The sequence below is a fragment of the Cololabis saira genome, chromosome 5 (assembly GCF_033807715.1).
Source record: "Cololabis saira isolate AMF1-May2022 chromosome 5, fColSai1.1, whole genome shotgun sequence".
Taxonomy (NCBI): Eukaryota; Metazoa; Chordata; class Actinopteri; order Beloniformes; family Belonidae; genus Cololabis; species Cololabis saira.
Genome location: NC_084591.1, coordinates 3,228,062 through 3,243,763, shown reverse-complemented (window position 1 = coordinate 3,243,763; position 15,702 = coordinate 3,228,062). Strand labels below are relative to the sequence as shown.

The 15,702-nt window shown below is 39.3% G+C and overlaps 1 protein-coding gene across 5 annotated transcripts in view; it reads left to right on the top strand.

Moving 5' to 3' along the window:
• The window catches only part of znf143b (zinc finger protein 143b), a 49,894-nt gene that overhangs the window by 33,021 nt on the left and 1,171 nt on the right, over window positions 1-15,702 (top strand). For all 5 annotated transcript variants that reach the window (XM_061720774.1, XM_061720777.1, XM_061720776.1 and 2 more), the window contains exons 12-14: window positions 1,402-1,544; window positions 4,148-4,300; window positions 10,098-10,226. In XM_061720774.1, coding sequence (XP_061576758.1) covers window positions 1,402-1,544; window positions 4,148-4,300; window positions 10,098-10,226 — 425 coding nt within the window. The remainder of the gene's footprint in view (window positions 1-1,401; window positions 1,545-4,147; window positions 4,301-10,097; window positions 10,227-15,702) is intronic.

Here is a 15,702-nt window from a genome sequence, read left to right as displayed (position 1 = left end):
TATGTTACTAGTTCCATTTTCTGGAGTATAAGTCGCACCAGCCATAAAATACATAATAAAGAAGGAAAAAGTCACATTTTGGGGGGAAATGTATTTAATAAAATCCAACACCAAGAACAGACATGTCATGTTGAAAGGCCATTTAAAATAAAACTAGAACAGAGACAACAACAGGCTGAATAATTGTACGTTGTGCTGACGTTACATGACACGACTGAGAACGAGCCTGGTATGTTAACGTAACATATTAAGAGTTATTCAGATAACTATAGCATAAATAACATGCTAAGAAGTTTACCAAACCATTCTCATCATTCCAAATAACTAAAATCCAATGAAATCTTCATCCTCGGTGTCACTTTTAAACAACTCCTCTAACTCCGGAGGTAGAAGATGCTCTTCCTCTTCCACGTCGCTTACGTCAGACTCATCGTCAGTTGCAGTTCGCCCTCTTGTGGTTTAGTGTGAAAATAACATGTGAAATGATAAACCGGTAATAATGTGTTAATGATTTATCACATAAGTTGACTTAAATTTACTTATCGACTTATAGTCCAGAATATGCGGTAAATAAAATTATTTTAGTAGTATCGAAAATTATGGAAAAGTGTTAGGGCCAGACAGAAGAAAAACAAAAATAATATTTTAGAGCAGGAAGATTCTTTTTTCATTATGCACTTCGAAAAAAAAGTCGAAATGTCGAGATTTCATTTTCATTTCATTTCATTTTATTCTTTATTTCATTAAAAAAAAAACAATTCAATACAAATAAAAATACAAATGTTCCTAACTTGTGAATGAAAAGGGAGCAGAAAGAAGAAGAATCTTATCTGATCTGCCCCTTTCACAAATAACATAAATTAAAAATAATAATAATAAGAAAACAACAACTAAGTGAATAAAAACAACTAAAATAAAATAACATTAAAATAACATTAAAATAATCTTGAAATGTCGAGATTAATGTTGAAGTACAATTTTGAGAAAAGAGTTGAAATGTTGAGAAAAAAGTTGAAATGTCGACTTTATTCTTGAAATTGTATTTCAACATTATTCTCGACATTTCGGCTTTTTTTAGAAATGCACAATAAAAAAAAAACTTCCCTCTCAAATATTTTTTCTCCTGCATGGCCCTAATAATCCTCCATAAAAAATAACAAGTATTCTTAAACACTGCTTTTAAATTGTGCAACTTCACATTCAGAACCGTCTTCTTCCGCTTCATAAGGGACACATGCATGTAGCACGTTGTGTCACATTAAAAAGAACCTGTGCGAAACATGAAGTTTAAATGTATTTTTTATTTAAACGAGGCTTCAAGGCCGAAGAAATTCCTCCATCATTTTTTGTAATCGAGGAATCTTCGCAGCCCTAATCAATAATCCTGAATAAATGTTCCAGACGCCATCGACGACCCGAACGTGAGCTACTCGTCCTCCGTGGTGGAAGCAGACGAGTGCAGCCCGGAGCAGGCTCCCGTGGAGACGGACCTGGGCCCGCAGCACGTCGCCCTGGTAACGCAGGAGGACGGGACGCAGCAGCAGGTAACTGGTCAAGCTGCAGAGCAGGGGTGGCAAATGTGCGGCCCGAGAGGTTTTCATGCGGCCCGGGAGAAGTTTCCAACGCAAAAAAACAAAATGTTAATTTACTAAAAAGGAAGGCATAAATAATTGCCATGAATCGCAGCATATCCGATAATATATTTCTTCTACAAATCCATCGTTATTCCACAAAGAGCAGTTTTCTACATTTTTTTTAGTTTTCTAGAATGCATTTGCCGATTTTATTTCTTTGTAGACGGTCGTTTATTTTTATTAACTGACTACTATTATATATTTTCGCAGGAAAAATATCACTCCTAAAAAAGATGATAGAAGATATTTATTCTGAGAATTTCAGTTTTGAATACGAGGATAGTGACAAAGTAAAACAGTTAAAAAAGAAGTGCTGACTTTTCCGGCACACTGGCGTAAATATCCGCGCCAATTTTTCAAAATAAATACACTTAATTGTACTGGAAAAATCTCTAAATCACAAAGAAACACTCTCGGATGTAATAAGAAAGATTTAGCTTTTAATTAAATTTCCTATAAAAAAGCGAAATATAAAAAAACATACTTGTTTCTGTTTATCTTTGTAAAATGATATTAAAAGTATCTTACATAATTTATAAAAAAACGAGAAATTTCAAGAAAAGATCCTGAAGAAAAAATATATTTTACATAATTAGAGTGTAAACAAAGTGCATATTTCCTTTAAAATTAACTAAACTGATATTGGATTAGACCGTTTTTGTTATTTTTTTTTTGTTATTAAAGAAATTGGTCAAATCCGGCCCGCCAAGCAAAATGAGTTTGACACCCCTGGTGTAGAGTTTACGGGTGTAAAGAGGACTGGAGTCCAGGCTGGACAGACCTGGAGACCCAGGACCAGCAGGGGGTCTGAGCTGGTTCTGAACCTGGTTCCAGAGGTCTGCTGGTCGGTTCTTATATATTTTGGCCAGAACTTTAAATCTGCTGGCCTACAATAAGAATTTTGTGGCTATAAATAATTATGTCATGTTCCTAAATTAATATTTCTAGGGTTTAAATTATCATTTTTTGGCAACAATTGAAACATTTGAGGCCAAACGTAACTCTTTGGGCTCAAATCAGTATTTTTGTGGTCTTTATTTAACATTCTGTGGACTCAAATTAGTGTTGTGTGTCAAACACATTTTATTTCTTGGCCTCTAATTGGTATTTGGTAGCATAGAATTAGACTTTTGTGGCCATAAATGAATATATTTTGGGCTCAAATTAGAATTTCGTGGGCTCAAATTACTACTTCAAGACAATTTTATCTTTGTCAGTAAAGCATCCTTGTTCTAAATATTACATTTAACTATCACCCTCAACATTTATTATTATTATTATTAATAATAATAATCCTAATAATGATTCTTTAATAATGATGATCTGCTCATCAGTGATCGGTTCATCAATAATGGTGATCGGTTCATCAATAAGGGTGATCAGTTCATCAATAAGGGTGATCGGTTCATCAATAAGGGTGATCGGTTCATCAATAATGCTCGGTTCATCAATAAGGGTGATCAGTTCATCAATAAGGGTGATCGGTTCATCAATAATGATCGGTTCATCAATAAGGGTGATCGGTTCATCAATAACGGTGATCGGTTCATCAATAAGGGTGATCAGTTCATCAATAATGGTGATCGGTTTATCAATAATGGTGATCGGTTCATCAATAATGCTCGGTTCATCAATAAGGGTGATCAGTTCATCAATAATGCTCGGTTCATCAATAAGGGTGATCAGTTCATCAATAAGGGTGATCGGTTCATCAATAAGGGTGATCGGTTCATCAATAAGGGTGATCGGTTCATCAATAAGGGTGATCGGTTCATCAATAAGGGTGATCAGTTCATCAATAACGGTGATCAGTTCATCAATAAGGGTGATCGGTTCATCAATAAGGGTGATCGGTTCATCAATAAGGGTGATCAGTTCATCAATAACGGTGATCAGTTCATCAATAAGGGTGATCGGTTCATCAATAAGGGTGATCAGTTCATCAATAATGATCGGTTCATCAATAATGGTGATCAGTTCATCAATAATGATCGGTTCATCAATAATGGTGATCAGTTCATCAATAAGGGTGATCGGTTCATCAATAACGGTGATCGGTACCTCAGTATTGATCGGTGGTGATGGTTGTGATTGATCGGTGGTGATTGATCGGTGGTGATGGTTGTGATTGATCGGTGGTGATTGATCGGTGGTGATGGTGGTGATTGATCGGTGGTGATTGATCGGTGGTGATGGTGGTGATTGATCGGTGGTGATGGTTGTGATTGATCTGTGGTGATGGTTGTGATTGATCTGTGGTGATGGTTGTGATTGATCTGTGGTGATGGTTGTGATTGATCGGTGGTGATGGTTGTGATTGATCTGTGGTGATGGTTGTGATTGATCGGGGGTGATGGTTGTGATTGATCGGTGGTGATTGATCGGTGGTGATGGTTATTGATCGGTGGTGATGGTTATTGATCGGTGGTGATGGTTGTGATTGATCGGTGGTGATGGTTATTGATCGGTGGTGATGTTGTGATTGATCAGGGCTGAACTCCCCCCCCCACCAGGTCAGCATCTCGGAGGCGGACCTGCAGGCCATGGGAGGAACCATCACCATGGTAACGCAGGAAGGAACCACCATCACCATCCCAGCACACGAGCTGGCAACGCAAGGCACTCACTCCGTTACCATGGTAACGGCAGACGGCTCCGATGAGCAGGTAGGAAGCTGGTAGAGGTCTGGTAGCAGGACCTGGTCCTGGATCCAGGACCAGGTCCTGGATTCAGGTCCTGGTCCTGGATTCAGGACCTGGTCCTGGTCCTGGTCCAGGTCCTGGATTCAGGTCTGAAGGTCCTGGTTTCAAACACACACACAGAGACACAGACTGCGTTTCCATGCAGTCAAAATTGGGGTTATTGCTAATATTCCGGTTGCTGAAACATTCGGAATATTCCGTTTCCATGCGTGAGCAAACAGGGTTATCCCTGTTTACATGGTAATTAATTAAGGCTGGGGATCCATTCAAATATCAAGAATCGATTCGATTCCGATTCTTAAGATTCAGAATCGATTATCACGATTTGATTCGATCCGATTTGATCCGATATTGATTTGGGTTAGTGTTATTAAAACTGTTTTTTGAGCTGTTGCATGAATTATATGACTGTAGTTCTGCAAAATATTACTACTAGTATTATATTCAGATTAAACAGCAAGTATTGCAGCTAATGATGCTGTAAGGACCAATCAGCTCCCAGAAAGCTGATAGAACTGCTTTCAGAAACATCATGTGGGTCAGAATTATCAAACAGATCCAGGGAGGAAACAGAGACGGAGGAAATCGCTTTTATTTTTTCTCCATTTTTGAGAATTTGGTTTTTAACATTTTTGCAAATGTAAACCCAAGTCAGTATATAAAGCAAAGAAATATAGACAATGTTTGCAATTATAACTGAAAACTTTAATGTTTTCATACCTTATAAATATAAACATATTTAAAGGCAAAAACATGGCACCAGTTATTCTCGTGTCCAACAAAATATTCCTTTTTTGGGGATAAACAAAAAAAGTACCAAAAGTTGTAATGTAATGATGACTTTTTTTTTTTTTTTTTTTTTTAATTTAATCGATCTTTAGACATATGAATCGATTTTTAGGAATTAATATGAGAATCGATTTAAAATCGAAGAATCGATCTTTTCAACACAGACCTATAATTAATCATTCAGGATATCTGGATCAAACCAGCGACGCACGGAGAACGTCATGACGTAATTCCCGTCATTTCTGCTTCTTCTTCCTGTATCCAAATTCAAAACAAATGCTGCTTCCCGCAACTTTTCTCTCAACTTCTTGTAAATCTTCTATCCCGGTACTTTCTACCGTCTACAAATGCAGAAATGTTCATATCCTTCATTACATTTATGAAGTGATTAGTCTCCTCCTGGTCTTGGTTTCTCCGTGTTTAGAAGAACTTCCTGGACTCAAAAGACCAGGGGCCGGATTCACCAATATGTTCTTAAGAACGATCTTAAGAAATGTCTTAAGATCTACAATTAAGAAGTTCATAAGAAAGTTTTTTTTTTTTTAATATTTTTATCCCGGTTTTTTCCCCATTATATCCCCCAGTGCTCCTACCTAACAGTCCTGGGCATTGCTCCCTCTACCAACCCCGGGAGTTCCTGCACTGAGCTCAGGTCTCCTCCTGTTCTAGAAAGTTCTTAAGTGCAATTCCTCAATATTTACTTAAGAACCGTCTTAAGAACTGTCATTTCTTACGAATTTCTTATTTTTTCTGCTTAAGAACTTCTTAAAATAATTAATTGCATTGCACGCGCCAACAAACAACAAAACATATATATATATATATATATATATATATATATATATATATATATATATATATATATATATATATATATATACCGGTGTGTGTGTGTGTGTGTATGTATGTATGTATGTATATATATACATACATATATATATATATATATATATATATATATATATATATATATATATACATACATATATATATATATATATATATATATACAGGTAGTTTGCGTCTTAACCGTCAGTCTCTCACTAAACATGGAGAAGGAGAGAAAGAGATGCAGGAACTTTTCAAGGTTATGGTGGATGAGATTAATGTGTGAAAAAAATACTATTGGGGAAAATTAATAATAATTAACTACCACGCTAACTAACATGCTAACAAACAGTTAACAGGCTCTTTGTGTAATTAATTACAAAGTATATCCTCAAACTATGACCTACTAGTCTAAACTTGTCTAAAATGTGTTGAAAAAGGTGATATTAGAATCTTATTATTATTAGGGCCCGAGCACCTTCAGTGCGAAGGCCCTATTGTATCTGTAGGAATTCTTCGCGTTATTATTATTATTATTATTTTTCTGACGAAAGGAGGGCCTTTTTGCCCCCCTAAACGTGCCCAAAAAGTCACCAAATTTTGCACGCAAACCAGGCCTGGCGAAAAATTTGATATTTTATAGTTTGCATTAATGGGCGTGGCAAAATGGCTCAACAGCGCCCCCCGGAAAACTTTGTGCCTCAAGCCCCACGATACGGTTTGACCTACATGCACGAAAATCAGTACACACCTGTATCATTGCACAACTTAAAGAAAAGTCTCTTGGAGTCATGCCCGAAACCGAACAGGATGTCGGCCATTTTGAATTAATCGTGTCATTTTGGCGAAATTTATGCCATTCCTTCGGCAGTTAATACGGCCCGAACCGTAACGAGCCCCCATGTGTGTTATACATCAAAATGTGCGTCTCCATCCTCCGACACCACGCATTACTTTTCTCTCTCAAAAGCGTTACCGTGGCGACGCTAGACGCCAAAAAGCGCGCCCACCCATCATCTGATTGGTTCAGACAGAAAAAACTTTGCGCCTCAAGCCCCAGAATACGGTTTGACGTACATGAACGAAAATCGGTACACATCTTTATCATGTCGCTACTTAAAGAAAAGTCTCTTGGCGCCATGGCCTAAACCGAACAGGAAGTCGGCCATTTTGAACATTCTTAATTAATCACGTAATTTTGGAGCAATATATGCCATTCCTTCGAGAATTAATACGGCCCGAACCGTATCGTGAACCCAGATGTGTTATACATCAAAATGTGCGTCTCCATCCTGCGACTATGCGCATTACTTTTCTCTTTCAAAAGTGTTACCGTGGCGACGCTAGACGCCAAAAAGCGCGCCCCCCCTTCATCTGATTGGTCCATATTTGATAGTTTCCCAAAAGTCACCAAATTTTGCATGCAAGCCAGACTTGGCGATAAATTTGATATTTCATGGTTTGCATTAATGGGCGTGGCCTAACGGCTCAACAGCGCCCCCTAGAAAACTTTTCTCTGCCATAACTTTTGAATGGTTTGACATAGGAAGTCGTGGGTGGTGTCATCAGATTCTTTATGGAGTCTTTGACCTTCATTGGCCTGAATTAGCCACGCCCCTTCTTCTGATTGGTTGTCCCTTTTTTCTGCTATAACTTTTTAATGGTTTGACATAGAGAGTCGTGGGTGGTGTCATGGGACTTTCTACTGAGTTCTTAAACTTCGTTGGCCTTAATTAGCCCCGCCCCTTCTTCTGATTGGTTGTCCCGATTTTCTGCTATAACTTTGGAATGGTTTGACATAGGGAGTCGTGGGTGGGGTCATCAAATTCTTTATGGAGTCCTTTACCTTCATTGGCCTGAATTAGCCCCACCCCTTCTTCTGATTGGTTGTCCTTTTTTATAATAAAATCGCCACGAGCCGCTAGTCGCTCTCGCGCTGACTCCCGCTTCCTGATTCAAACGTCTGCCGGCCCCGCCCCCCGACCAATCAGTGGCGCGGAAGGTGATGACGGCCCCGCCCCCCGACCAATCAGTGGCGAGTAGGGTGATGACGGCCCCGCCCCCCGACCAATCAGTGGCGCGGAGGGTGGTGACGGCCCCGCCCCCCGACCAATCAGTGGCGAGTAGGGTGATGACGGCCCCGCCCCCGACCAATCAGTGGCGCGGAGGGTGGTGACGGCCCCTCCCCCCGACCAATCAGCTCCCTGTAATGTGGTGACGTCATAAATATTCCCGGCTCAGCCCGGTTACAACCTTGGCAGAATGGTTACAGAAAAAGTAATAATTAAAATAGTAGGGTTTTACTATTATTTATAACTTACAAATATTTAAAAAAATGAGAAAAAAACAGTCCAAGACTTACATCACTAAATATCGATATGTTGGTCTGTCCTAAGCCAGTAGGTCAAATTGAAATAAGTAGCTGAGTCTTAGCTCAGCTAGAGCGTTCCTGTCTTTGGAGTGAGATATCCAGAAAACCACAAAAATCTCTGGAATTTTGGTGGAATCATTTATTTTTTGTCCTTGCCCGGTGCAAATGACATAAATAAAGTGCGTGGTTTGGTTGTGAAAAAATAAAAGTAATGTTACGTGAACAATAAATCAAACGCTCCCTTCCATGCAGTGTGTGTGTCTAGGAAGTAAAGACTGGAACATGCTATTCACAAAAGAACAAATAGTGGGGTTTTACTAATATTTATATCTTACAAATATTTTAAAAATTACGAAAAAACAATTCGGGACTCAGATTACATCGCTATGTTGGTATCTCCTAACTCAGTCAGTCAGAAAATAGCCAAGCTGATTCGTGGCTCAGCGGTAATGTCACCGTCTTTTGTGTGGGAGATCGTGGGATTGATCCCAGCTCAATGTAAGGATTATTGTCAGCAATTTTTGTGTTTTTTTTTTTACATCAACATGTGCGTCTCCTTCCTGCGACGACGCGCATTACTTTTCTCATTCAAAAGCGTTAACGTGGCAACACTCGACGCCAAAAAGTGCGCCCCCTTCATCTGATTGGTCCATATTTGATAGTTCTCCAAAAGTCACCAAATTTTGCACCAAGCCAGGCCTGGGGATAAATTTGATATTTCATGGTTTGCATGAATGGGCGTGGCCTAATGGCTCAACAGCGCCCCCTAGAATACTTTTTTCTGCTATAACTTTTGAATGGTTTGACATAGAGAGTCGTGGGTGGTGTCATCGGACTCGGTATTGAGTCCTTGACCATAATTGGTGCAAATTAGACCCGCCTCTTCTTCTGATTGGTTGTCCCGATTTTCTGCTATAACTTTGGAATGGTTTGACATAGAGAGTCGTGGGTGGTGTCATCAGATTCTGTATGGAGTCCTTGACCTTCATTGGCCTGAATTAGCCCCACCCCTTCTTCTGATTGGTTGTCCCTTTTTTCTGCTATAACTTTTGAATGGTTTGACATAGGAAGTCGTGGGTGGTGTCGTTTGTGATATGCTTATGGGGGGCGGTGGCCTTGAGTGCGAGGGCCCGTTCATCGCTGCTTGCAGCTTTAATTATTATTATTATTATTATTATTATTATTATTATTACCTTTTCACAGAATAAATTTTAAGACAGGTCAAGGTTGTCTTAAAGTTAAGAAAAAAGTCAAGAACAAATTTGAGAACTTTTATTTCAAGAATACCATTTATTCTTAAGTTTTTTCTTAAGAAGAAACTTAAGAAGAAAGTTGAGAAAATACTTAAGAACTTTTTTGGAGAATATGACTTCTTCTTTTTTCTTCTTAAGACTGAACTTAAGAAAAAAATGACACTTGAAGATTTTTTTTCATAAGAATGTTTTGTGAATCCGGCCCCAGGATTCCTCGCGAACAGAGCATGTGCAGAAAACAGATTCCTGTTCCATTTAGCGTTTACATGACCCAATATTCAGGTTTTAAATGGAGTAACCCAGGGCTCATATTCGTATATTCGCTTCATAATATGAGCAAATTCGGGTTATTCAAAGGGGTTATTGGTGTTTACATGGCCGTGCAAATTCGGGTTATTACCAATATTCAGGTTTTAAGAGGGTTATTGATGCTGGAAACGCAGTCACAGACTGACTCACTCACTTGCTCGCTAACAAACAAAAAACAACCAAACAAGAGTGTGTGTCCCCCCCCCCCCAGGTGGCCATCATGACCCCCGACATGACGTCCTTCCAGACGGTGGAGGACGGAGGATTCAGCCAGGAGCAGGACGACATCCACCCGGTCACGCTGCTGGCCACGTCCAACGGAACACACATCGCCGTGCAGGTGAGACCCCTGATACCTGATACTCCTGACCCCCGACACCCCATACCTGATACTCCCGACACCTGATACCCGACACCTGTAACCCGACACCTGATACCTGATACTCCTGACCCCCGTCACCTGATACCCAACACCTGTAACCCGACACCTGATACCTGATACTCCCGACACCTGTAACCGATACCTGATACTCCTGACCCCCGTCACCTGATACCTGATACTCCTGACAACTGATACCCGACACCTGTAACCCGATAATCCTGACCCCCGACCAGAAATACCTGAATGTTTGAACTTTTAGGAGACGAGGAACTTAAAGGAGCATGAGGCAAGAATAAGAAATGAGACTCATTAGCGCCACGACGACCGTCGGGGTTCCTGCAGCCAACAGAAGCCGGCACGGGAGCGCCGTTCAAATCAAGCTCTAAATCAGACTTACAATGTTATCTTAGCTGCTCAGTAGGAAATGAGCCATGTCAGCATCTGTTTTCAGTCCCAATTCAAGTTGAAGCTGCCTCCATGACTCAAACGCGTATCCAGCAGGGATGGGCGGTACGGACTAAAAAATGTATCACGATAATTTCTGGCATTTATCCCGATAACGATAAAAATGACGATTAAAAAAAAAAAATACCAATTCAACTCCACCTTTGTAACTATAAATCTATCTCACTCTCAGATCCGCCTTTCTTTCTTTCTTTCTTTCTTTCTTTCTTTCTTTCTTTCTTTCTTTCTTTCTTTCTTTCTTTCTTTCTTTCTTTCTTTCTTTCTTTCTTTCTTTCTTTCTTTCTTTCTTTCTTTCTTTCTTTCTTTCTTTCTTTCTTTCTTTCTTTCTTTAAATCATCTTTTCACAAAAACATCAACGAGAATTTATCATTTTTACCGTGAGATACAAATTCTTATCGTGAGGAATTCTTTTGACGGTTTATCGTGAACGGTAAAATATCACCCATTCCTAGTATCCAATGTTTACTCGTGCAGCACATTTTGCAGCACACAGCCTGTTCAAGGCAACAGAGAGATACACTAGAGGAATCATTCTTTTGGGTTTGGAACGCTTCATCTGACATTATTACTAGAAAACTTAAAACGTATACGGATTTTTTTCATAAATCCTGCCTCAAGCTCCTTTAAATTATGCAGTTTTCCTTCTTTCTTCATTTAAATCTACCGAGACACCAGCTGCTCAGCAGGGGTCATCCAGGGGTCACGTGTTCATCCAGGGGTCACGTGTTCATCCAGGGGTCACGTGATCATCCAGGGGTCACGTGTTCATCCAGGGGTCACGTGATCATCCAGGGGTCACGTGATCATCCAGGGGTCACGTGATCATCCAGGGGTCACGTGATCATCCAGGGGTCACGTGATCATCCAGGGGTCACGTGATCATCCAGGGGTCACATGTTCATCCAGGGGTCACATGACCCTCCGGGGATCACATGGTTTCCACCTGAAGGTGTTGCAGCGGTTCGACAGCTCAGCAGCAGCAGAGGATGATATTTACACTTTAAACAATTGATTATTGACTGTTATTATGGATCGGTGGATTCTGGAGTCAGAGATTGTTTGTGGAGCGACAGGACCAGAAGAAGAACAGGTGGTTCTGGGAGGGAGAGGTCAGAGGTTTGTTTTCTTTTCCTTATTGATTATTCCTGCCCCCCTGGACCTGCATCTGCACCCCTACATCCGGATCTGCCCCCCTGGACCTGCAGCTCTAAATCACACAAACACAGTAAAAGCTTGAAATAAGGGCTGGGTGATATGGACCAAAAATCATATCTCAATATTTTCTAGCTAAATGTTGATACTCGATATATATCAATATTTTTTCTGTGCCATAATTGGGGTTTCCCCCAAAGCATTATAGCATAGCATCTCTGTTAGCATCTCTGTTAGCATCTCTGTTAGCATCTCTGTTAGCATCTCTGTTAGCTTCATTTTTTTCTGAGGCAAACCCTTAAAAAAACAGTCAGTTTTAATACAAAGCCTCGTGCCAAATGTCACACAGGTTCCTTTATTAACAGAGGTCTGCACAATATCAAAATGTATAAAACAAATGAAATAAAAATAAACTGCCTGCATATATAGAATAAAAATGCTTCTTGAATAAAATAAAACAAATATCCCTTTCCTGCATAACAATTACATTAAAATACACTGTAATTAATACAATGTAGACAGTAACAGGCAGACTTTTCCACTGAGGTTGACAGTTGTGCAAATAACAAAACATTTGTGCAAATCTCAAATAAAACATTCAAGTCAATTTGTCACAAAATAAGCTATATCAAAATCATAAAAAAAAATGTAATAATCGAAATAAACGATATTGTCTCGTACCATATCGCGTTTGAAAATATATCGATATATATTAAAATCTCGATATATCGCCCAGCCCTACTTGAAATCCTGAGTTCAGCTCCGTTGCCCCGGTAACAGCATCCCTGCTGCAGAGACGTCCTCCTTCTCTAACTCACCCCTGCCTCGCTCGGTCCTTGCTCGCCCTCACGTCCGTCTCAGACTCCAGAACTTTCTTCATTCTACCCCCTTGCTGTTTCAGCTCTGGCCAGCTGGGGGCGCTGTTTCCCCGCTGAGCGAGTGGATCAGAATCAGCTTTACTGGACAAGTCTGAACATGCCAGACATGGGACTCACTGAACCCACATTTAAACAGTAGCAAACACTTAATATCTCTTATCTCACTTAATGACTTTGCTCTTGTGAATCATGGTTGTTAATTACTGCTTTATCTGCTGCTTTAAAGAGACGTTTAGGCCGTGAATGACCCGGCTCAGGTGTTAACGACTATCCATGAGGTGATCAGAGTTAAAGCCCCGGAGGTTTGATTAGATCAAAACTTTCTCTCTTCTGGTGAAACCAAGTCGTCTCTGTCATGCTAATTATCTTCTTATTCCTCACTGAGAGCGTTTACATGGGAAGTTTAATTCCTCTTTAATTACTTCCAGAAAATCTTATTTCAACTAGTGTCAGAGTTGAAGCTTCAAGAGGAAACTAAGAACGGAAGTTCAGAAGAAACTGGTTGTTTTAGATCGTGTCTAATGGTTTTAGACATTTTTTTGTTTGTTTTTGTATTTGCCTCATTTAGTATGCACTTATTTATCTTTAGTTGTACTTGGATTTATCTTTAATCTATCTGTTTTTTGGTTATGTTATTTGTTTTTTTCATTTTCGTTTTTTTCATTTAGGAAAATTCATTTTCTTTTTTTTTTCATTGTTTTCTGCTTCTTATTATCTTTAGTTTTTATTAGTGTTTGTTTTTTGTCTTGTTTTTCTTTTTGGTTGTTGTTCTTTGTACTTGTTATCTACTTAGTTTTATTCTGTTTAACTAACATTTTATATTGTACAGTAGAAATGTATATTTGTACTGTTGGACCCAGGAAGAAAAGTGGCTGCTGAGGCAGCGACTAATGGGGATCTGAAATAAATAAATACATTCAGAATTAAAATTAAATCCCATTTAAAATGAGTAAAAATTCCCACGTAAACACCTAATTCCGAATGAAAATGGCCATTCTGAATTAAACTTAATTCTGAAGTAAGTGGCTGGTTTATTCTGATTTTAAATCCAAATAGAATAATTCAACGATCATGTAAACACTCATTCCGCTTTAAATTAATTCCGGTCTTTCTTTCTGCTCGTTCCCTCGTCCGTCTGTCTCCATGATCTTATATTCCACTGGGCTGGTTTTCCTAACAAAGTTTCAAGATGCAGCAGCAGTAAACGCTGGTCAAGAGCAGAGACCATTTATTTAATAAATGGAAATCATTAAAAGAACAGATGGAAACAGGAAACATAAACATTGTGAGCTTTTCAAAGTTGTAGCGGCTAAGTTTGTTTTTCTTCCGGTAGACGTAACTTCCGGTCCGCCCCCTATCTACGGGGGCCGAGACCCGCCATTGCTGAGAATAAAAGTAACGCTGCAAACGGAAACAAACGCCGCTGCAAATAAAATAAACGCTTAGCAGATAAAATAAACGCTGCAAACAAAAATAAACACCGCTGCAAATATAAAGAAACCCTGCTGCAAATAAAATGGAAAAACGACGCAAATAAAAAAGCCACAACGGAAGTGAATTACCCGGGACTATTTTTGCCGATGCACCGGTGTTGCACATTAAAAATTACACGTAGCGACGTTGAACACTAACCTTTTCACTTATTTTCTCATTCGTTGTTCTTCTTATTCCTCTTTCTTCTTATTTCTTCCTTTTCACTTACGTCCTCTTCGTCTTCTTCTTCTCCTCTCACGTAAAAAACACCGGTGCATCAGCAAAAATAGTCCCCGGTAATTCACTTCCGTTGTGGCTTTTTTATTTGCATAGTTTTTTTTTTTATTTGCAGCGGCTTTTCTTTTTATTTGCAGCGGCGTTTGTTTTATTTGCAGCGGCGTTTCTTTTTATTTGCAGCGTTTCTTTAATTTTCAGCAATGGCGGGTCTCGGCCACCGTACCTATCCAGTCAGAACCTTCCCAACCCCCAGACCTTAAGCGGAATTGGATAAAGCCGATCAAACGTGTTTTCCATGTAAACCTCAATTCAGAATTACTATTTCCATGTAAACTTGAAGGAAAGTAGTTTAATTCAGGAAAATAAGCATCTTGTTTTGTTCTGACCAGCGTGACCCAGATTTCAGTCCAGTTAAAGTACAGTACATACACGCCTCTTTGTGTTTTATTTTCCATTATTTTATCAATATTATGGGGAATAAGAAGTATTCTTCAGTTGTATTAGTACAAGAGACACTTGAGACGGGTGTTTGTTTTGCATTTGAGAGCCTCTATTTCTTTTCTTTTTTATGCGTTTGTCGTTATATTCAAGGCCCCGGTTCCTAAGAACCTGAACCGGGTCGGGTTCTTACGGGAGAAAGCAGGTTTGAATTTCAGAAAGAAACAGCCTCCAAAATGCAATAAAACAATGTGGGAGTCGCCCCCTGCTCCACATTTTTGGCTTAACTTCAGAGAAAGATACACTAATAATAAAATCAATTACATCATATTTTATTTGTTTTGAAAACAGCAGCATAAAACAAACAAAACTCTTAAATAAGAGCAGTTGTGTGTTTAGTTTGGATTCATTGTGTTACCTGGAAGGTTTTGAAATGATTGACCTGAGTTTCTGTCAAACATCCAACCTGAAGCCAACTTCACCACCTTTACTTAATTTAACTCCTTAAAGAGTTAAATCTGCCCTTTAAAGGTGTAAAAACAGATGGTTTTAGCTTTCCCCGGTAATTCACTTCCGTTGTGGCTTTTTTATTTGCAGCAGCGTTTCTTTATATTTGCAGCGGCGTTTCTTTATATTTGCAGCAGCGTTTCTTTATATTTGCAGCGGCGTTTCTTTATATTTGCAGCAGCGTTTCTTTATATTTGCAGCAGCGTTTCTTTATATTTGCAGCAGCGTTTCTTTATATTTGCAGCCGCGTTTCTTTATATTTGCAGCCGCGTTTCTTTATATTT